This window comes from Apostichopus japonicus, chromosome 1, assembly GCF_037975245.1.
Source record: "Apostichopus japonicus isolate 1M-3 chromosome 1, ASM3797524v1, whole genome shotgun sequence".
NCBI classification, from domain to species: domain Eukaryota; kingdom Metazoa; phylum Echinodermata; class Holothuroidea; order Aspidochirotida; family Stichopodidae; genus Apostichopus; species Apostichopus japonicus.
In genome coordinates, this window is record NC_092561.1 from 9,402,184 (window position 1) to 9,425,107 (window position 22,924).

Consider the following 22,924-nt stretch of genomic DNA (forward strand, 5'->3'; position numbering starts at 1 on the left):
AGGAAAAGGAAAAAAACACTACAGCCTGAATGAAAATATCTCTTTTGAAGGCATAAAATGATTTCTAGTTTGTAATAGGTAATGTTTATGGCAGTTTTAGTACGGGTGACCATAATTTTACTTGCTAGCATATGCGTGGGAAATATAGCCAATTTACTTCCACTTCATGACTGTACATAGGAACATTTTTAAGTGTTCGGCCTCTGAAAAATAGTGAGAAACGTTATATGTAAACAGAATTGAGTTAGTAAATATGATTGATGGTGACATATATGTTACTTTATTCTCAGTCATACCCCCTCACCCCCCCACCCCTCCCCTGTTTGGAAAGTATTATTTATGCTTTGTAGCTTTGTGGAAAATTTGCAAAAGAAAGTCGAAAAATTACATGAACAGTAAATAGAGAATTGAAAGGAGTAAAAAGGCTTTTAATATGTAAGAGATGTTTTTAAATTTTGTATTTTTATGATTATTTAGTTATTTATCCCTTTATTCTCAATTAGTCATGTGATGGTACTCCATTTGATACACTCAAAGTGAAAACCATTTTTAATACAACCTGAACTGATATACATATCTATATATATATAAATAAATATATATATCCACTCGTTAACGCCTACAAGATTTGAAAAATGTATCGAAGTGATTGTTAACATTCTTTAGTAAAAGTTTTGGTAGATAAAAGTTTCCTAAATCTTGAAGCAACTGAATTTTTAACAATTAACACAATGTTTTCTTGCTGCCAGGTTTATCTCAGAGAATAAGTTTTTTTTTTAAAAGAGCAAAGAAATGTTTGTTTATATATTTCCCAGTCAGGGCTCCTATGGGCTAGTCTCTGTCATTTTATTCTCATTTGTCAATTATTCAGTTACCAGAACTAAAACAAAATATATATTTATGATACTCGGGCGCTGTTCATTTTTTGGACTGAGGGCGCTGTACATTTTTTGTATAGCTCCAAAGGTCAGTGATTCCCAGATGGAAAGTGTGGATAATAGTGTCAGTGGTCCAGCTTATCAGTTTACATGACCTATTTTAAACAGGCATGAACCGGTTGTGTGTAAACAAAGCAATGACATAGATTTGTACTTTATTACTTTTCCGGACGATGTCGGATCGAGTCGAAGAAACTATCATTGGCTTATTTTCACAGTTATTACTTCTTGATATAACCAGATCAAATGGTTTAGTTACCTTCTTATTTTCTTTGTGTTTCGTTTTTCATACGCTCAAGTTGTAACAGACAACCTTAAATCACTCAGAGCAATCCAGCAGGCCATTCTTGTTCGTGTCCAAACATTTACCGCATAGCTGTTATGTATTAGGTTTGTAATCAAAGATCTCAACTCTATGACCCATTTTTTGCCTTAAAAAATTGTTCTATTAAGGATGCACGAAAATGGGATTTAGCTATTACGGGAATGAGTCTAACCAATTTAGGCATTTCCTTCCAATAGGTCTGGTTATTAACTCAAGGGTAGTTCTGTGGGATTGTCAGAATTTCCTTAAGTGGTAATAGTCTCATTATGAGGGCAGAAGGGGGTAATTGATGAACCGCCTATGCGACTTACATTAATGCCTATATTGCTACCACAGAGACATACAGTGATCACATTTAAAGATTCTACAAGCAATTAAATCCTGGGATGATGAATTTTACAAACTTTTACAAGGACATTTATCGGTTTTTTAATGTTTACCGTCTTAACTTTTACGACACACAAAACAATTTTTGTTTGTATGCAGGACGACGAACTAATTCAAAGTCTGTGGTAAAGTAATTTGTAACATTGTGTTATCTGCAAATAGGAGTCTGAAGAAGAGATGTCAATGTTAAACCATCTTGCTACTGTACTTCTCTACCATATTAGTTTTGCATTTGGTCGGTCTTGCCTATGTCAGGTGCTAAAGAGGCAAATTAGATATTTTGGAGAGAGAAAATGAGAACGCATACTTCACAGGGAGAAGTTATTACGTGCAGTAATTTTGAAGGATCTAAATTTTCTCTTCATACGATACTATCATTCCTATATCTACCAAATCTAAATTTGTAACACCCTTTGCACTTAAAGAGCAATCTGACCATATTTTGCATAGCATTGGGATGTAGGATTAACGTGTTTCCTCGTACCTGCTACACATAGAATTAATATACCATTGATTTTGGTGGGACCGTACAATTTGTAACTAATTCTGCTGACAAAATATTACTATCATACACAAGGGCGTAGGAACCGGGGGGGGGCTGGGGGGCGCCAGCCCCCCTAGTGAAAAATATGGAGGGGCGGAAGTATCATTCCGCCCCCCACTTTCGCAAGTCAGAAAACCCCTTTTTCATTTCCAAATGAGAAAAAAAATCTCATTTGGAGCACCAAATTGCATCTAAGGCCAGGTGAAAATGCAAAATTATTTACAAAATGGAGTGGGTGTTGAAGTGTGCTATATTGCACCAAATTGCATCTGAGGCCACCTGGAAATGCAAAAAATTCCAAATGGGAGGGGGACACCCCCTCCCTTTAGACCCCTCCCCCTGGCCGGCCATCAATCTTCAGCCCCCCCACTCAAAAATACCTTACTACTCCATTGATCATACAGACTGCTCCAGCCACAGTATGCATCTCACCAAGTACAATAGGAAACCTTAAGTGCTTGGGATAGAGGGCGCTCTTAGAGAACTGTATCGGCCAACTTTCAATTTTCCACGAAACGGTCGATTAAATTAATGAGTGAACACAGAGTGACTCGGCTTACGGGAAGGAGAGAATATATCGATGACGGTGTTGAAAGTAACCGATTGGACGATGTGTGTAGTCTGTATGACATTCTCCTGTAGATAAAGTAAGATACAGTTAAGAAAACTGTGACTTCAAGCACAATTCGTGAATGGCTTAGCAAGACAAAATTGAGTTATGATTTTGTTCTGTTTTGTTAGTTGTTGTACATGCAGATTTCAAACTATGCCTGAGTATATGGAGAATTAGAGACTGAGAAAAAGCTGTATATCTAGATGGAAATTCTTGCTGTGAAAAGTAAACAGAATATTTTTTGGGTAAAGAGAAAAAAGGGTAAAAGTAGCAGTCTGTCTTGCTTGTGATATTTTGATCTGGGTTGGACTTTTCCTAGGATTAATCGTTGCATTTTGCTGCTTTTAATTCTGAAGAGTCAAAAAATGGTATGTCCTTCCTTAGCGTGGTGAAGAAGAGAAGGAGAGAAAATGGTTCGTTAGGTTAGGCTCTCTTCAAGTTCCTGTATCCTTTGCAGGGTTGGGGATTTCAAGCAAGATTGCACCCCATGGTCCTTATTAATGATTTCATTGAGAGGATAGTGATTTTGATGACAAATAGCAATGCTAGATGGAAAGAAACAAAGTGACTTAATTGGTATAGCAGGATTTTTTTTTTTGGGGGGGGGGGGGGGAACCACAGAACTGTAATTTATTTCAGTATTGTATGAGATATCATATTCATATTCAAATCTATAATCACATCAAATCAAAATCAAATCACATCTATAATCAAATCTATTCAAATAAAAAATAATCAAAATATCATATTTAAAATCCTCAAGACTGAGCTCATAAAAAATGCAAAAGCTTAAGTTCAGGGATAACGATTAATCTTAAATCGGTGACGAATATTTATTCCCCTCATTCGACTAGGATCGTGTAAACCAATCAGTTGGTGCAATTAACTAACCTGGGTATTTGGGAATCAAATATTATGACTGTCGATCAATCAATCAAATAAATACAATCAGTAATCAATATTTTTATCCTGTAGCTATGATGCTAACCAATAAGGACAATTTTCTAAATATGCTAACACCACTCTATCCTGTCCGATCATATCATGCTTCGAAGGACTCGTACTGACAGTACAAACAGTTCCTATGAACCTTCATCTGATAGAAACATGAATATTCATAATGCTCGTACTGTCAGTACCAGTGCTATGAAGTGGGACATGTTAGTATAGGATAGGGAGAAAAAAAATCACAACTGGGTGACTGTGTTAGGATATGGTAAGCCATAAGTCATTGGAAGTGCTGTAACAACACGTCCTTGGAGTTAATAGGAACCGATCAAAAAATCAATATTTACATCCTTATTTGTAATAACAACCATTCAGAAGTGATATTAATGTCCTCTCTGTGGTTCTGGTAAACCATCATGAATTATGGGAACTCTCTTTAATAACAAGGGTAAACAACACTGCATATTACCATTGGCGTCGTTCTCAAAGTGATGGCCGCAATAAAGAGCAACCAACACCAGAAATATTAGAAACAAACATGCGTAGGTCTTCCTTAATTTGAATATGAGAGGAAGTATTCTGACTGAATTACGTATGTGATTAAAGCTTGCCACACATCATCTACTCCTCAAGGGCATTTACATTGATAATAACACATAGCTATAGGGTAGTAGTTGAGCTACAATAGTTCAAAATAAATAGGATTAGTTTAGCACTGTGACTTGAATTTAGCATCTTGAATATACATGTACTTGCAAGTTGTAGTTGCTGAAGGAGTTGTGGGGAGGAGGGAGGAAAGGGGGGGGGGGTGTTAAGGAAGGTTTTGTGTTGTGGTTTGGTGTTGGGGCCACAGTGGGGGGGGGGAGAGGTCGGGAGGTTGTTAGTAGGTGTAAGTATGTTTTGGCATCCAGAACTTTTGAAACAATTGCCCCAGGATTGCAATTACACAAATTGGTGTTTATAAGAAAACAAAATATGTTAAAGGGATTTATAACACTTGGAGGTATAGGAAAAATTTCTTTCCTCAAAATGTAAAAACAAATATTTATTTATATGAGAAAATAAAAAGAATATTGTTGTGTTTCTTGCAAAAGAGATTTATAATACATGGAGGTAAAGCATTAATTTCTTTGCTCAAAAGGCAAAAACAAATATATATATTTATAGAATGAAATAAAAGAACATTGTTGTGTTCCCTTAATGTACTTGCAAAAGTATGTTGCTGAGGCATTACAGTATTTCATACGGTTTCAGTCAATCCTATGCCCCTTCCCAGCCTTTCTAATATATGTTGATAATCCATACAGGTTTACCTTGAGCAATAAATTACAATGGTTTCAATTATTCGTTGTCATCATTTGAAAAGTTTTAGAAAAGAGAATATGATCAAAAGTGAATTTGTTCCTTCTGACTTTCTTTCTGATCACTTAAAATATGGCTACTTTATTTTATATTTTTAATTGGTTAAAGTATGCCAAAGGGAAAATTTTATTAAAGCGAGGTTAAGGAAGTCTTGCAGATGAGTAGTTTTTAAGAGAATCAGTGAAAAAGATAATATTTTAAGATGTACGTGCAAAAGTGACTATTTTTTTTCCGACTCTCTGATCAATAAAATATGGCTACTTTATTTTATATTTTTAAATTGGTTAAAGTATGCCAAAGGGAATTATTAAAGCGATGTAAAGGAATGTCTTACAGACGAGGAGTTTTTAGAGAATCAGTGAAAAATATATTATTATTTTAAGATGTACGTGCAACATTCATTTGAGTGACAGCAATGAAAACAAAAGAACAGGTAAAATAAACAGGAAAGAAGGAAAGGCAAAACGTTGCGGTATTAAGGTACATACATCCGTGTCATCACAAATGTCAAGAATTTTTTTTTTTTTCCAAAGTTCAATGACAGATAATGAGAACATTTTATGCAAGATTAGAGAAATCCATCTCTCTCTGCAGCCAAACGTGATCCTTCGCTGCAAGTTCCTTGTCTACCAGGGTTTTGCTCTCGACCATTTCGAGCAAAAACATCAACAAACGAATTTCCGCTTATAACGGAGTATTACTTCCTGTACGAGATTGGACTACTTTAGTAGTTCAAGTAAATTTGCTCATCTTTGGAATTTCAGTGTCTGGAAACCAGAGCCAATCCTCCTAACCTCATAAGAAACCCGGTCTTACGTCTGTGTGGTCAGTCCATGGTGAGGTCATCGAGGGTCACTTTGTCGTCAATGGGTTCTCTAGTCTGTTATCTGGTTAACCACTCATGGATCATTTTGTCACCAGTTCTGTGGACCTCATTTTTAAGGATGGTTTTGCTCAAAGATTGTGACATTTTGGAGCACAAGGAAATTTCAGGGCCTGAATTTTGATCATGTTAGTTAGTAAGTTGAATACAGCCTCTTTTTGCTCCTTGAACCAAGAATTCCATACCAAGTTTTACTTTTACTCGAATGCAGGATTCAGAATCTGTACTAGCACCCTCTGTCGGTCGTTCTGCCGTTTTAACAACTTCATGGTTTCGAATTCATCGTCATTACAGGGATAGCCAGGTACTGAGTTTGAGAAGGTTAGTTGAAAATGTATAAATCAGCTATTTTGTTTTCCTTCATGCAACAAGTAATTTGAATAATCTGCACATTTTCTCTTTGTCGAGAATTTTCATGAGACTATTCCGTGTTTTTACAATCAGTAAAGATGTGTAATATAGCGCCTTCTTTTAACGATATCATTCTGGTTTTATTGTTGAAAATTTCATCATTTCAGAATCATTCTTTCAATGAATAGACATGCTGGTACTGTTATAAGAGGTATTGATAAATTGTAAAACATTTTGCGATTTTTTTTTCCTTCTTCCAATAAGAAATTGCATTATGTGACTTTGCAAGACTTGCATATTACTGAAAATCAGTTGTAGCGCCCTCTATTGGTCATTTTAACTATTTGCAACATTTCTTCATAATTTTTGCTATCATCTAACTAAAGATAACCAGGTACTACTAGCCTGACTGTGAGAACATTAATCAATAACTTGAAAACACTTTGCAGTCTCTGGGTAACTACTGGAAGAAATTGCTCACTCTGGTAAGATGTTAGCACTTTGCAAAATGCATTAATCTGTACTAGTGCCCTCCTTTTAATGTTCTTGCTGTTAAAATAAATTTGAGTATGTTGGAAAGCAATTTGTGTGCTATATATTGAATAGCTTACGAGTTCTGTGTTAAGAATGTAACGATAGGGGGATACCGTAGGTAGGTAAACAGTCTGTTACGAGTTTGGTGTCTCCACTTTGATATCAGTCCCCTCCCACCCTTCTCCACCAACCCCATTCCTCAACCCCATTCCTCTACTCCATTCCTTTATGTCCTCAACTAAGCCATGTCAAATAGCTGTTTCCTTGTAACCATGGTCCCTTTATTATAATTTAGTGTAAAGTTTGTCTGCAACATATATTGTTAGTGCAAAGGGAGTGGGGGAGGGGATGAGTTGATGGAATGAATGGGTTTGCAGAGATGCCAACCAGTACGATTTTATCGTATTTAGTACTATAAAACAAGTGAAATACGATAATACGATATTGCCTCTTGAAAATACGATTTTTCATCTTTCAAAAAAAAAAAAAAAAATTTTTTTTAAAGGAAGCGGAATCGCATAGAAACATGTACAAGTAACGCCCCAAACCCTGACAAACACGTTGAACAACGAGCCTACATGGGCGGGAAATACGCGGAATCGGCAGCTTTACAATTTTTTCATTAAATGTTAATGAAAAAGCAAACATTTTACTTGCCCGTTCTTACCAGTAAAACATTTTTCTGACATTTTACTAGCCCGAGGCCAACAGGCCAGTGGTAGTGTCGAGTTTTCGTGAAAGTGTGATTTTTCTCTCCAAAATCTGATTTTTTAGGATATTCAGTCTGTTTTTTGTGTCAAGAGGTTGGCATCTCTGGGTTTGGTATAGGTAGGCAGTAGAATCCCTGTGAGTAATCAGGTCACTCATCCAGAGTCTATGCAAATCAAGTTCTTCAATACTGCCCTCATTTCCTTGGGACAACATTTCATACTGTAGTTTTGATTAATAACCCAGGATTAAACTTTGATGAAATTGTATATAACAGATTTGTGGCTTTTAATTCATAAACAGCCCGGTGATTATGAAATGGATTTACTTTTTGGGGTAATTAGGACGCTTTTGCCGATGAGTAATGGGACTAAGCTAGATCGGAAGAGTGACCTTTGTGGATGCTATCAATCATATTAAGGTTAATTTGAATTATGAATCATTTTTTCAATCAAACTGTTGCACTTTTCATTTGTATCGTGGGTAGAGATATACTTAAATGTCTGAAAAAATTAATTAGTGGTATCTAGTATAGGATATATGACATATATTGTAAATGTACTTTAGGTGCAGACGATGCACTCTGTGAAAGTGCCATGAAATAATTATTGCCATGTGGATCTGAAAATGAATTCCTTTTATGATTTATGGCATCATTATTGTCATTGCCCTTTATTCCAACGGATATTCCAGTGTTAGATTCAGTGATGATGGCTTAATTTAATTCCTTGGAATTTTTTTCATCTTTAGGTGAAAATTACATCCTCAAATCAGTTTTTATCCATAGTGAAGATATCAAATATTTCAAATTGTTGTGATAGTTTGTGAATGCATCTGGCAATATTTGGCAGAATGAATGATGTCATCACCGTGGCAATTGAGTTGATATTTTATCTTATTTTTTTTGGCGATATGTAAATCATTTTATTCCAAAGAGGAAAGTCATATTTTGACAAAACATTGATGAAGTTCTAAATACAGTGATCATGGAAAGGTATTATTAAAGCAAAAAATTCCAAATGTATTAACATTTCAAGGATAAATCAATAAGAAGAATATAATAATCAAAATTAAAATGAAGCAATTTTACTCAAAATGTTTGAGAAAGCATTTGATGAAACTAAAATGCACCCCTTCTGAACAATTGTTTTCACAAAGTGAATGGTTTTATTTACCATGCAATTATAATTACTTTCACTTCTTAACATAATTTATCACCTGGACACCACTTTGCATAGTTACCTTTCTGTCAGTCACATTAAAAGTTTGACATGTTTGTCAAAACTTTAGCAAAAAAGAAAAGGAAAAACAAACAAAAAAGGTCACTTTCAGCAAATTATTTGGAAAGAAATTGGACTTGAGTCAAATTAAAGAATAAGATTATAACAGGAATTGATCTCAGAAAAGGAATTGAAGTTGAAATTGTTTATAAAAATTGACTCAAAACTTTGATGAAAGCAGCTGTTTTACTTTTGGAAGCTTACATGGTTGCATGAGAGGAACAGAGGAGGTTTGTATTTGGGGGGAATCATTCACAACGACCAGCTGCTTATTAAACTGTTTAAACTTTACAAAAGCTATTGTGTTCGTGGCCTCCACATTTGCGTGCCCTTGGCTGCAAGACTTTGTTACAGTTTTAAGTGTTCAGGGTCCTTTTCGTTCTTCCTTTCATTTCTTGCATTGATAAATATCGGTTCAACTTTGTGTTTGCATCAAAGAAGCAAAAGTACTGTGAACCCTATGGCCTATTATATTGTACACTTTTATGGCCATGACTTGCAAGCAAGAACTTTAGCACTGCTACATCTGTAAAAATGTCCAGCTGATTGCCGCCGCTCAGGGAAATGTAACTATACACTTAAATTGCAGGCTTAGTGCTAATTTTGGTCTAACACCCAAATAAAAAAAAAGAATTAATAAGTAAACCAACCAAAGAAAAGAAGAAAAAAAGAGAAGTTCAGCATACATGTTGAATGTGAAATATTGTTATGCGATTAGAAGTGTACACAAAGATCCATTCCCATGTAATTGGTTCCTGGGAAGCATTGATCTTGTATACCAGGTTGTTCACCTCCGTTTTAACTTGTATGTATATATATATTAGATCCTCCTGCAAGCAGGAACTCGCGAAGAAGCCTCAATGGCTTATCAAAGCCGCAAGCTGACCGAAGTCAGTCTCTTACATTCATATTTAACGTCCATGATTATGAATTGTTGATTGTCAACAACTCTGTAACTGGACGACATACATTAATCTGGGAGTGACTCGAACCGGGGACCTCATTAACCACTGAGCTAACACTCCATATAGATATGGTGTATTACTTATATAGATATGGTGTATTAAATATGATGTAAATGTAAGTTTTTTCAATTCTACGAGAGTAGATGTGAAGTGTAATTTCCCCTCTCCCCCTCTCCCCCTCTCCCCCTCTTCCCCTCTTCTCCTCTTCTCCTCTTCCCCTTTTCCCCTCTTCCCCTCTTCCCCTCTTCCCCTCTTCCCCTCTCCCCCTCTCCCCCTCTCCCCCTCTCCCCCTCTCCCCCTCTCCCCCTCTCCCCCTCTCCCCCTCTCCCCCTCTCCCCTCTCCCCCTCTTCCCCTCTCCCCCTCTTCCCCTCTTCTCCTCTTCTCCCCTCTTCCCCTTTTCCCCTCTTCCCCTCTTCCCCTCTTCCCCTCTTCCCCTCTTCCCCTCTTCCCCTCTTCCCCTCTTCCCCTCTTCCCCTCTTCCCCTCTTCCCCTCTTCCCCTCTTCCCCTCTTCCCCTCTTCCCCTCTTCCCCTCTTCCCCTCTTCTCCTCTTCTTCCTCTTCTCCTCTTCCCCTTTTCCCCTCTTCCCCTCTTCCCCTCTTCCCCTCTTCCCCTCTTCCCCTCTTCCCCTCTTCCCCTCTTCCCCTCTCCCCCTCTTCCCCTCTTCTCCTCTTCTCCTCTTCCCCTCTTCCCCTCTTCCCCTCTTCCCCTCTTCCCCTCTTCCCCTCTTCCCCTCTTCCCCTCTTCCCCTCTTCCCCTCTTCCCCTCTTCCCCTCTTCCCCTCTTCCCCTCTCCCCCTCTTCTCCTCTTCTCCTCTTCCCCTCTTCCCCTCTTCCCCTCTTCCCCTCTTCCCCTCTTCCCCTCTTCCCCTCTTCCCCTCTTCCCCTCTTCCCCTCTTCCCCTCTTTCCCTCTTCCCCTCTTCCCCTCTTCCCCTCTTCCCCTCTTCCCCTCTTCCCCTCTTCCCCTCTTCCCCTCTTCCGCTCTTCCCATCTTCCCCTCTTCCCCTCTTCCCCTCTTCCCCTCTTCCCCTCTCCCCCCTCCCCCTCTCCCCCTTCTCTGGTATGCTGTGTATTTGAGTAATAACACCACAGTCTCATATTTGATACACTGTTTCAGGTATTTGGCTTAATTTGCATATAGTATTAGCCATTATATCATTATCCTAAACCTGAGTCAATGACCCTTGGGTAATCATAAACAATTTCCCTTCAAAAACAGGGAATTAATATTGAAAAAACATCATAGGACTGATAATCCAAGTTATGCAAAAACGTGACTTTTTAGTATTCCTCTTCAAATTCTAGAAAGTAAATTTTGCCTTTCAATTGATAAGGCTTCCTAATAATGGCTAGAAGTTTCCAAAATTAGTTTACTGGTGATCCTAACCTTGCCCCCCCCCCCCAGGCTATTTAGGAGTGGTGTACAGTGTTTAAATTATAGATGATTTTCTCAATTAGGTTTAATAGTAAAATACTCTGATTTAGACAGTAAAAGTGAGAGGTTTTAGTTTGAAAAAGCTGACCATTCCCCCCCCCCCTCCCCATCTTTCTAGCATATTATAGGGACCGTATACAATTAAATGACCTTTGTCCAGCAGCTACTCGTTAACCATACTTATATACAGTGGAAAATTACATCCACACAGAAGTCTTCCCCTTTCCTCCCCCTTCTCCTTTGCTTTGTCTGGAATTTGGCCAAATATGTTTAAGCTCATTTGTTGTTTCTAAAATACTTTTAATATGAAATCATCAAGTTTGGCCCTTCTAATCTATTCTTTCGTTAATCCTCTTTGTTTGATGAGAAGATTAGTGAATCAGGGTTATTCATATTTTCCATTGTTAGTGTATTATAGTGTGTCATTGACACCTTCCACTTACAGCCCATTCACTGTAGCAAATAGCACAATTTAACCTATTTTGTTAAAAAACTTTTTCTTAGTGTTTTCAACACCCCTGTTATCACAATGGACTATTCTTGTATTTAAGTGTTATGAACTTGTGAAGGATAAATCTAGTCTTTTTTGAAGACCTGAACCCATGAGAACCTGATAATGATGAGGATTAAAATGTTTAATACCTACACTACCCTCCTCTTCCATCCTTCCCCCTCCCCCTTTCCTTCCCCTCACATCCCTAACTCTGACATTGCTTCATGTTGAAAACCTTATACCATTAGCACAGAAGATAAAACTATCGATTATTCTTGTAAAGTTTTGCATTGAAAGTTATAGAGCTCTGAAAATTTGGTCGATCCAACTTTATAATGGGGATCAGCAAAAAATATAAAAGCCCAGTTTGTGGCCAGTCTAAAATGACAATGAGTCACACTCTGCTACAAAGTTTATGAAAAGTTTCTCTAACAAAGTTTTTGGGTTTTGAAAGATGAAACACATTTCAAATCTGGATTTCATGAGAGAGAGAGAGAGAGTGAGTGAGTGAGATAGAGAGAAGAATTACAAAAGAAAGAAAGAAAGTGAGAAGAAATGATTTAAACTTTATAGGAAGAACAAATAAGGAAAGAAGTATAAGGAAGAAGGTTTGATTCTTTCTATTTGTGAAGGAGGAGGCTTTTTTTATTCAAGGATTATGACTGGTGAAGAAGAGATTGATGATAGCAGGAATCCATTGATTCTTCTTTGTGATAGATTAAAAGGAAAGGTAAGTATCAAAGTTTGTTGTAGGAGTTTAATTTACAAAAGAATCCATGTTAATATACAGTCTTTAGATTGTTACAGGTTGATACAGGTGGAGGTTATTTTGGGGTAGCAGTGATTGTTTATTTGCAGTGCAGAAGGAGTAGAGATACAGGAAGTGTTACAACTTCATGTCACATGTTAGTTTGATGTATAACTGGATGGAGGAAAGGATAGATGGCATTTGCATTTGAGGAATATTTTGTCAAAATGGAGGAGGAGGTTGAGGAGGAGGAGGGAGAGAGTAATAATGTTGAGTCGAGCGTCGCTGGTCATATTTCTGAGGTATGTTAAAGGTAGAGAAAATAATTGACATAGAAAAGGTACATAGAAACTGATCTGTAAACAGTTTTGTAAATTTTTAAACACTTTTTTTTTTAGTAAAGTGGTACCATAATTGCATATTGACCATAATTTTGAATATGTTTAACAGTGTAACTATTTTTAATTCATTGAAGTGTTTTGCAAGTGCAATTGTAAAATGGAGATTGCATGTGTGTAATATTCATGAGCTTGGGCTTACAAAGGAGGGAGGTTGGGGGGGGGGACATAGGGGGTAAGGGTTGGGTTAGGGGTTAGAGGACTAGGATGGACAAATGTTAATTAATCCCAGAGACTGTTTCAGGCAAACATTGGATAATAACGTATCTAGAAGATGCTAAGCGGTTTTTCAATTTTTGTGGCAAAATCAGAGGCTACAACCACAGGGGCTGTGTAAATAAGGGGAGCCTGGGTACATAAACGGACATGGGAAAATATTGAGGGGGCCCAGGAAAGTACCTTCATCTTTCTCCTTTTCATTCACATTGAGTCAGGCAAAATAGAGAGCTAAATGGGGCCCAGGATATAATTCTCCTTGGGGCGTGACCTGGCTCTCAACGGCTCCAACCCCAACCCCCAAAGTAAGGATTCACAAGATTGTTAACCATTTTGTAAGGTATGATTTGCATCCAATTCCCCCCCCCCCTTTATATATAAAACCTATCAAGCAATAACCATGTTTAACTGTTTTTGCTCTTTGCTGTTTATGTTTGTTCTGAAGGCAACATTGCAACTGAGATTACTGAAGTTAATTTGCTGGTTGCATATTATAGAAAGTGTTCAAAATGACATTTTATTTCAGGGATCCATTGTCCATACAGATATTGATATGTTTCTAAATTAACAAATTCCTATCATAAATTCATAATAAAATGTCTTTTTGGTTGATCCTGTTTCCATAAAAAGACAATTTTCTCTCTGGTTTTCCAAATGAACTCTTAGCTCTTTTGGCAACATTGTTCAAGTATAGCGCCCTCTTTTTTTAAAGAATATTCAGGTTTGGTGATTCAAAAGCCATTCACCACCAGTTATTAGGATACAATAATTTTTAATTTCAACCGTGAAAAGTTCATTACGAATTTGAAAATGTTAAGTAGGATAGCGTGGATTTTAGAATGGAGATGAAAGGGTGTTAGTGAGGATTCTGGAACAGTGGGAGAGGGGTGGAATGGAATGGGAAGTGGGAAGTGGGGAGGGGAGAGAGGGGAGAGCTGTTGGAGAGGAAGGAAAAAGGAGCTTAAGGTTGGTGGGATGTCAGAGACTTATCACAAAGGTACATTCCTCTCTTGTCTGTCTTCTATACCTACAGTATGCACTCGTATCTACTTACTGGTAGCTTATAAGTATAACAACTACAGTATTAACATTCTTGCACTGCACTTCCCCCCCCCCCCCCCCATGCCCCTTTACAAATTTACTATCCCAACAAGTAGAGTAGGGGTTGTCTCTATATTTGGCAGGTTATCATTGACTAGGGTAGTATTGTGATGTGCCCTGAGCACAGTTATCAGTGGATATGTCTGCACTTTATAAATCTAAATATTATTATTACTAGTATGAGTACAGAATAAGTATATATCCTTGAAAGTGTTCATGTTTTTATGTGGGTTTGAGCTTTATAAGTTAAATTTTGTTATCTCATAAAGTACATTATAACCTATCATGGAAACTCACTGCACCGTCTATATTCTCTTTCATTAGATACCGGGGTGAACTTGTTACGAGGTCATTTGCTTTGTCAAAAATAGTGCATCAGCATTCATAGTTCTCTTCATAGTCTCACATAACATTTGAAAAGGAAAACATCAAATGCCAAAAAAAAGGAAGAGATAAATGAAGAATATGCGTAATCTTTTTGATTTTCATTCGAAAAAATTAAGTATGATTTATCATCTGAAACGTAGTGACTCATCATCGGTCTCAATGGAGTTGTGCCGGTTCAGTCGTGTCGTCTAGTTTGTTTAATAACCAGTGACATTTATATCTGCTCCGAGAGAAAGAGTATACATCGAGTTTACTCTGTAACGAAGGGAAAGTCTCAGCGGGCAAGCACTATGTAGTTTAACTTGGGTCACTGAGTTTTCCAGATATCTCTGAATAGTGAGAGAATGCAAACCCAAGGTGTGGAACTGGCCCCCGGCCAAAAAAGGTTTTTATTGATAATTTATTCATGATGACATTGGTGGTGTGGTCTGTGCCAATGTTTGAATAAATTAGAATAGCTCGGGTGTTTGGGATTTCCCATTGAGGGAAACTGGAATGTGCTGTATTGTCTTGAGAACTTATCTGGTTACTTAGAAAGAAACTTTGGTGATTTGCTGGTCAGTTTTCTACAACTGCTATATACTTCTGAAAATCATATTACAATTATTCAAGCTAAATCCCCCCACACCCCCCTCCTTCCTTGATTGTATCAACAATTATATGAAGGTTCATAGGTGAAACTATCAGGCAAAATATAAATATTAATTAGTGAAGAATTAATGGCACTTTGCTTTGATTTTAGTATTTGTTATGAATCACATATACAGAAACAGAGATGACATTTGTTTACATTTTCAAAATTGATTTTTTTTGCTCGGTTTAGAGAAATTAAAGTAAAAGGAATTTTAACAACAGGTGTAAATATCGTACCAACAGTTTATCAGGAGCAGCCCAGCTGAACTTGCATGTTTGTGTGCTAGTTGGCCTAATTTACTACCCTTATATGGCAATGTGTGAAATGTTGTAAATCCTTCAGCGTCCTTGTTTGACATGGAACAGTAGTTAAGTCTTCAGCTTTCCTTTGCTCCTGTTATCCCATCATGTCCACCTGCCTAGCGCCCTCTTGCACAAGTTTTATATGCTATGGAACCCGTACCTCAAAAAGAGAGGGCTCAGTACAGGTTGTTCAACCCTCCCTAACCCGCCAACACCAACTCAGCCCCTCCCACCCCCTTCCCCTTCCACTCACACATAATTTGCAAAATAATTTAAAATTGAACATTTTACTGTGTGCTGCATCAGTTGCAGATAGTCAATTTATGTTTATCCCCCCCTCCTACCGGTCGCCCTCCCCTTCCATTCCTTAGAATAAATTAGCAACTGCTGTATATGTAGTTGCATGAACTATTTTATGTCTGTTAAACAGAAGCTAGAAAAATATTGGAAAGAATAAAATACAAGCATAAGAATTTATAAGAAAAATGCATAAAGAATATGAAATTGTCTTTGATTAGTTTAAAGGAGGCATGAGGAAAATTACCTTTTGTGAGCATATATATATATATGTTTATATATACACATACACACACATATATATACATATATATATGTATGCTATTTTAGCAATCTACTGTATGACTCATTGGTACTATAAGCTCATTAATATTCATGGGAGTAGTGATACTTAATCTACCTTACCAGTCATCCATCTGCAGGTATACTGTCAAGGTGTTGAATCTGTCACCTTGTTGTGAGTCTGTGCAGCTGAATCACCGTGGTAACGGTGGTTTAAGCCATCTTCTTGTGCAGTATATTCATGTATGATATTTTCCCACAAAATCGTTATGTTTTGTTGAATCCATGTTTGATAGACCGAAAAAAAAAAGAAGAAGGAGTAAGCGCAGTTGATTGGATTTCTTTGCATAATTAGCAAGACTAATGTTGGTCTCATTTGAATTTAAGTTTGTGTTTTCTTTGTCAAATGGGCTGGCTGGTGGTAAAAAAAGCTTGAATCCCAAAAGGAAAGGCAAATGTCCCTGTAAACATACTTCTTAATTTTAGTATATCAAACATCACACCCACAAAAGATGAATATTTAAGCTATTAACTGAAAACTTAATTGGTCCTCAAATGAAAAATAAAAAAAAAATGACATAAAATGATTTTGTGGGACACATATATTAAAATATGTTCAATGAATGGAAAATTATGATGACCTTTAAGAGAAATGTTTGCAACCACATAGAATATGACATATATATAGATTTGGTGTATAGGCCTATTGCTAAAGAATGTCACAAAGTTAATACAACCCTGCGCTTTAGCAGAGTCATCCTGTACATAGTTGGTGGCGATCCATCTATTTCCCAGGTTTGAATCTCATTCTAGCTAAAAATGTCTTAGTTCTTTGCCTTGTTTATAATTTTCAAGTCAGGTTTCTGTTGTGAAGTTTACCTACTGTATGCACATGAAAGGCCAAATTTCTCTTGAAATTTCATGCCTATTCAAGCTAATTTCTGAGTAGAATGGAATTGAGATTGTAATGCCAGGTTACAGTACATGGTATGCATGGTAGTGTTCCTCAACATTTTCTGCAGTGCGTAATGTACAAAACTTCTCATTGTACATGCATCCTCCAGGCATACTTGTCAGATACGTAGACATTTGGGTCTAGCTTATGAATATGCAAATCTATGCTAATTATGGGGAAGTTCATTGATTTAGCCTAGAAATGTCTATATTTAGGTAATGTGAACCTTTAATTTTCAACAATTCTTTGGAATGATTTGAAAATGAATGTGTTAAAGATGTCTAATTACTGTCATTGAGAAACCTACACATGAAAAGATTGTGAAAAAGTGTAATGAACTTAATATCTTAAGTCTGGCATGGTCTGAAATGCAGGTATTTTCCACAACTACTACAAATTCAACAAAAAATGCTCAAGTTTCAAAAAGCATTACTATACCACCTTTGGAACAGTTCTCATGTCATTGGCTATATACTGTTGTTGTGTAATTTAGAGCTAGGGTAATAAGAACATTTAGGAAAGTGGGTAAAGTCCTCGACGATGTGGGATTAGTGGGCGCAAAGAATGGTAATGCTTTACTTCTAAGGTTAAGGAAAAAAGACGTAATTAGACTTGAGATTAGTTAGTATTATTGCTCATTAATTCCCAAAACTGGTAAGGTTTAGGGGGTGCAGAGAGCTATTAAAGTTAAGAGAATTTGGGAAAGAAAAAAATATGTTGATAAGATTTTTAGCATGCCAGAATTTTATCAAAAATTGCTATAAAGGGATGATATTTGAAGTCCTCCCAACAGGTACCAATTATTATGCCATGATGGTTCTATAGCTTGTGGTATTATCTGGTATACCTAGTTCCCCTCTCAACTAGCAGGAAATGTAAACATAATTCATGGAGAGGTGTATCCAATCGTGGCCGTAATTATCCTCAAAGGTTTTTATTTCTCACGGAATGCAACCCGGTTCATCTTCGTAGCCTTGGTTCTCTTGAAATTTGTTTGATGATAGATTTCCTGCTTGTGTAATTGACAAGACCATAAAAAAAATTTTTTAAAATATGACAACTTTGCAAAATTGTTGGTCATTGATGACAACTACAGATTATGAAGTGCATGAAGTGGATATAACTATAAATATGAAGTTAGTTACAGCCAAGTTTGGGGAGGGGAAGAGACGGGGGGTGGTGCGAGGCAGGGCAAGGAAGGTCAAAGGAAATTTATATTATGCTCATAATCATTTCTACAGTTTGTTTGATATGAATTCCAGAGATACTGTAACTTACCACGAGAAGGCTGTGTTTGTGAAGGGAAGGGGAGGGGGAAGGGGCAGTGAGTATATTCAAATAAATCAAATAATACAGACGACAACATATCATATTGGTTGCACTGCACTATCTACTAGGCTTTGGAAACAGCAAAATCTGTAACATGCCGTAACCCTAGTAACCCTAGCTACAGTTATAGGGTAGTAATCTCTCAAAATTACGATCCTGGCTCCCGGTTTCTGTATTTTGAAAAAAAAGAACAAAGAGTGATTTCGAAAGAGAACAGTATCTCTATAAAGTCTATATTCTGCTGGAATCTGTATTATTATTACACTTATGATCATCTGTATGTCTCCTTCTATGGTAATCTAAACTACCTGCTGGGCCCATTAACGGTGTCAAAACTGTCACATCTGAGGCTGCTGCGGGACAATTTATAATCTAAATGGGAGGTTAGAATAAGTTTACTACAGGTGATAGTCATCCAATAAACTATGTAAAGGCAACACCAATAAAAGAGATGAGCAGTCACTGTGTTTTATAAGGATATTTAGGCTGTCAAAGAAGAAACAAAGAAAAATTCTTAGATGAAGAATAAAAGTGAAGAGGATTCCATTTGACACTTTAATGGGTGTGCATGGGAGGAGCTGGGGCAGGTTTCTTACCAAAGTGGGCTACTGTATATAAAGAGGTTAAACTTGTGAAACGAAGACGTGTGCAGGAATTGTGTTTGAATTTGTGGTAACAAAAAACATTCCTCCCCCCCACACCGATACATTAAGTTATGAGGTATGGGATATGTGTGGAATTTCTTAAACAAAGGGAAATCTGTAAATATGTTTATAATTTGTATGTTATTATTCTCTGCTTTTGTGTATAAAGTTTCAAGCTTTTGTATAACTTTTCTTTTGTTGAATTATAGATGTGGTTTTTTTTTAATAGCATTCTCATTCACTTCATGCCACATTGATTTCCCATTTAGGAAGTTATCAGATTGCAGAATACTACAAACTTACAAAGCTCAGTGTAGAGTTCAAGGAGGATAAAATATTAGCTTTGCAAGTTAGGTATTAACCCAAACAAAGAGATGTCCTTCAAACTAGTTGTTACAAAAAGTGCAAATTTCATTCAAACTTAATCATCATTTATTGTGCAATAAGTCGAAGTTGAATCATCTCAATTATTGATCCCCTCCCCCTCCTCCCTCCCCTCCTCACCCTCCTCCCTCCCCTCCTCCCTCCCCTAAGAGGTCCATGTAAGAGTTTTGGGGGTGTTGTTGGTAAATCTGGTGTAGGTACAGCAGGGTCTGTTAAACACCCTATGGACAATTTTGAATTCTATTAAGTTATAGTCAAAACATATATCTCAGGGTACACCCATCTCTGGCAAAGAAAAACTAAATAATTTTCCTGACCCCAGCCCAGCCATAGTGTGGCTTAGGTCATAGGGGTCATAGGTCAAACTGCATCTTTCAGCACTATATTTGCTTGCATAATACAGAAAGATACGGAAGAATGATTTCAAAACCGTTTCCTCTTTCTCATCATGTGCTTTGTCAGTAAGATGGTAGCTATCGCTCTTCGATGTGAAGATTATTCTTGAAGTTCCATAATCACTGCAACAACCTTCTTCTTCTTCTTCTTGTTTTTTTCATATCTGTGGTGGTGGTTGCTTAGCAACCTTCATTGTTTATCTGACCTGTCATTTGCACATTATTAAGATAAATTTGTTTAGAAATAGCTTCAAATTAGCTAGGATGAATTGGACAGGAGTTTACGATGAGATGACGAAGGTTCGTGCTCTCAGTGACTAAATAGATATTTAGTGCCGTGAAATTTGATATTAAGAAATAAGCCTGTCCTTATAAGGATCAGAATACCTTAAATGTAAACATCACAAAAAGCACCATGACAAGTTTGTAAGTGGGAAAAAACGTTGAGTGTGATCTTCACCATCAGGATTTATCTTTTTAATTTGTAATTTGCTTTCAATTTTGAATACCTTGAGTTGCAACTTGCCACAACCTGTTGGTACCGATTAATGCTGTTCAAAGAAGGGCTTGGCAGCTGAAAGTATGCAATAATAATGAAATGACCTTTCACCCGAAATGAAATCATAAATAAAATTGACACAAGCGTACAAATTTATCCATACAGTAACGCATCAAGAAATATAAAATACAAAACTTATCAAATTGCCTAAAATCTAGTCCAAAGATGAAAAGCCTTTTTCTCTTTCTGGGGGGGGGAGGAGGGGTGGGGAGGGGAGGGGGAAGGGGATTTACAGAGGAACCGTGAAGTTTTTTGTAGGAGAGAAACTTCAGAGAAGTCAAAATGGCTATGTACATAAAATTTGAACAGTGCACTATGTCATATGATAAGAACATGTTTATGTCTTAAAAGAGGAATTTCACAAAATAAGCGACCCGAATCGTTACCAAGTACCAACAGTTATTAATGTGAGTTATTCCCTCACAAGTATCCCATAGTTACAACCTTGGTCAAATGAAGCAATTATTAAAATGTTGCTTAAAGTGGGTAATGAGTATAAAATACTCCTAGTGTACAGTAACTGCAAATACTTGTTTATGATCAAACTCTTGATGGCAGTTGTCAAGTTTTACAGTGAATTCAGTTTACTAAATTAATTTAGGTCAGACTAGCTTTAAAGGATTGAATGAAAAAAAATATATAATATACTAAAATATATTAAAAAAATCAATTGTTCTTTCAGGCGTGTTGAGCTAGCTTAAACCTCTAGCTGTGCAAACTAACGGTCTCACTAGATTACCTAAGTAAAAATGTTGCCCACTAGATACATCAGAATGGTCACACTTGATACAACTGACAGTTCACACTTGATATAACTGAGATGTCACATTTCATATTGCTGAAAGGTCTCATTTGATACATCTGAAAAGTCTCACTAGATACACCTGGAATGTCGCACTAGATACACCTGGAATGTCTCACTTGATACAACTGAAAGGTCACTCTTAATGCAACTGAAAGGTCAAACTTGATACAACTGAGATGTCACATTTCATATTGCTGAAAAGTCTCACTTGATACATCTGAAATGTCACTCTTAATGCAACTGAAAGGTCAAACTTGATACAACTGAAAGGTCGCACTAGATACACCTGGAAGGTCAAACTTGATATAACTGAGATGTCACATTTCATATTGCTGAAAAGTCTCACTTGATACATCTGAAATGTCACTCTTAATGCAACTGAAAGGTCAAACTTGATACAACTGAAAGGTCGCACTAGATACACCTGGAAGGTCACACTTGATACAACTGAAAGGTCACTCTTAATGCAACTGAAAGGTCAAACTTGATACAACTGAAAGGTCGCACTAGATACACCTGGAAGGTCACACTTGATACAACTGAAAGGTCACTCTTAATGCAACTGAAAGGTCAAACTTGATACAACTGAAAGGTCGCACTAGATACACCTGGAAGGTCACACTTTCAACACCTGGAATGTCACACTTGATACAACTGAAAGGTCACACTTGTTACACCCGATGCTTGCTGATACAATATGTTCCCTCTCTTAGAGTTGGGTATGTAATATCAAATTGGTGTAAAACAAGCTTTACCGGCCACTGCTACAATATACTGTATGTACACAAAGCTATCCATCACTGTTAATGGCAGGAAACAATAAACAATAATATGCTTTGCCAATTCTTTGCACCTTCAACAGACCTAGCTGTTATGAAATACCTTTAGATAGAGATCTCTGAGATATATTAAAATATGCCATCCACTAGCTACTACTGTACATGTTTACAATATTGGCAGTTTGATTTTTCTAAGAGATACAGCCAGTCAGCCCTGAGGACATACAAACTTCATTTCAAAGCTAACCAACCAAAAATTCTTCTTTGATTTTATTTATATATTTTTTCCCCTGCCAATCCATGTGTGCGTGCTTATAGTCATGCCTGTTTGTATTATTCGCTTTGCAAGACATACATCCCTAATGTAAAAGAAGTACATGTGTTATTTAGGTCCTTGTTGACCTGTCGGTCGAAATTCTGACAGCTTCAGGCCAAGAAACCAATTTCCAGCAATTTAACCGACTGTTCCTTGCGTGCGGACGTCGGTGAAAAACACGGTCCACACAGAGTGATTATACACACAGGAATGGTTTAGTTTTTAGATCTCCAATTCATTAGAATACTGTTGTCAGGGTGATCGATTTTTCATGAGATTATTGTCGCCATGGTAACTAAGGCTTAAACTTTATTGTCTTTTTTTATTTTTTTTAAACTCCAATTTGGATAACATTCCACTTGATTTACAACTAATTGAAGACTAGTTTATAGGAAGGATCTTTTATTGTAGAAAATGGACAAGATGATGTTATGAAGATTTTCTGTTGACATGTGATGTATGCATTGCTTTAAGTCATTTTATTTTTAATTAAACTGTTGGAAACCTCAGTATATTGAACGAGAACCAACATTCCAAATTTCAGGATGACGTATATCATTTCCTTAATCTTCAAATACAGCTGTACTCTATGAATAATTTACTGTTGGTGCTTACGTGTCGTACTGTC

The 22,924-nt window shown here is 36.9% G+C and overlaps 1 protein-coding gene across 10 annotated transcripts in view; it reads left to right on the top strand.

Annotated features, from left to right (window-relative positions):
* Positions 1–22,924, top strand: part of LOC139966802 (neuron navigator 2-like) — a 312,370-nt gene that overhangs the window by 107,825 nt on the left and 181,621 nt on the right. The window contains exon 1 of one of the 10 annotated variants that reach the window (XM_071970277.1): positions 6,212–6,321. The exons of 8 other annotated variants lie outside the window; for them this stretch is intronic. Coding sequence is in view for 1 of the 2 variants with exons in the window: in XM_071970236.1 (XP_071826337.1) it covers positions 12,424–12,495 (72 nt within the window). In the remaining variant the exon portion in view is untranslated. Of the gene's footprint in view, positions 1–6,211; positions 6,322–12,408; positions 12,496–22,924 lie in introns of those variants that run through there. One more of the 10 variants, XM_071970236.1, reaches the window with a different exon arrangement.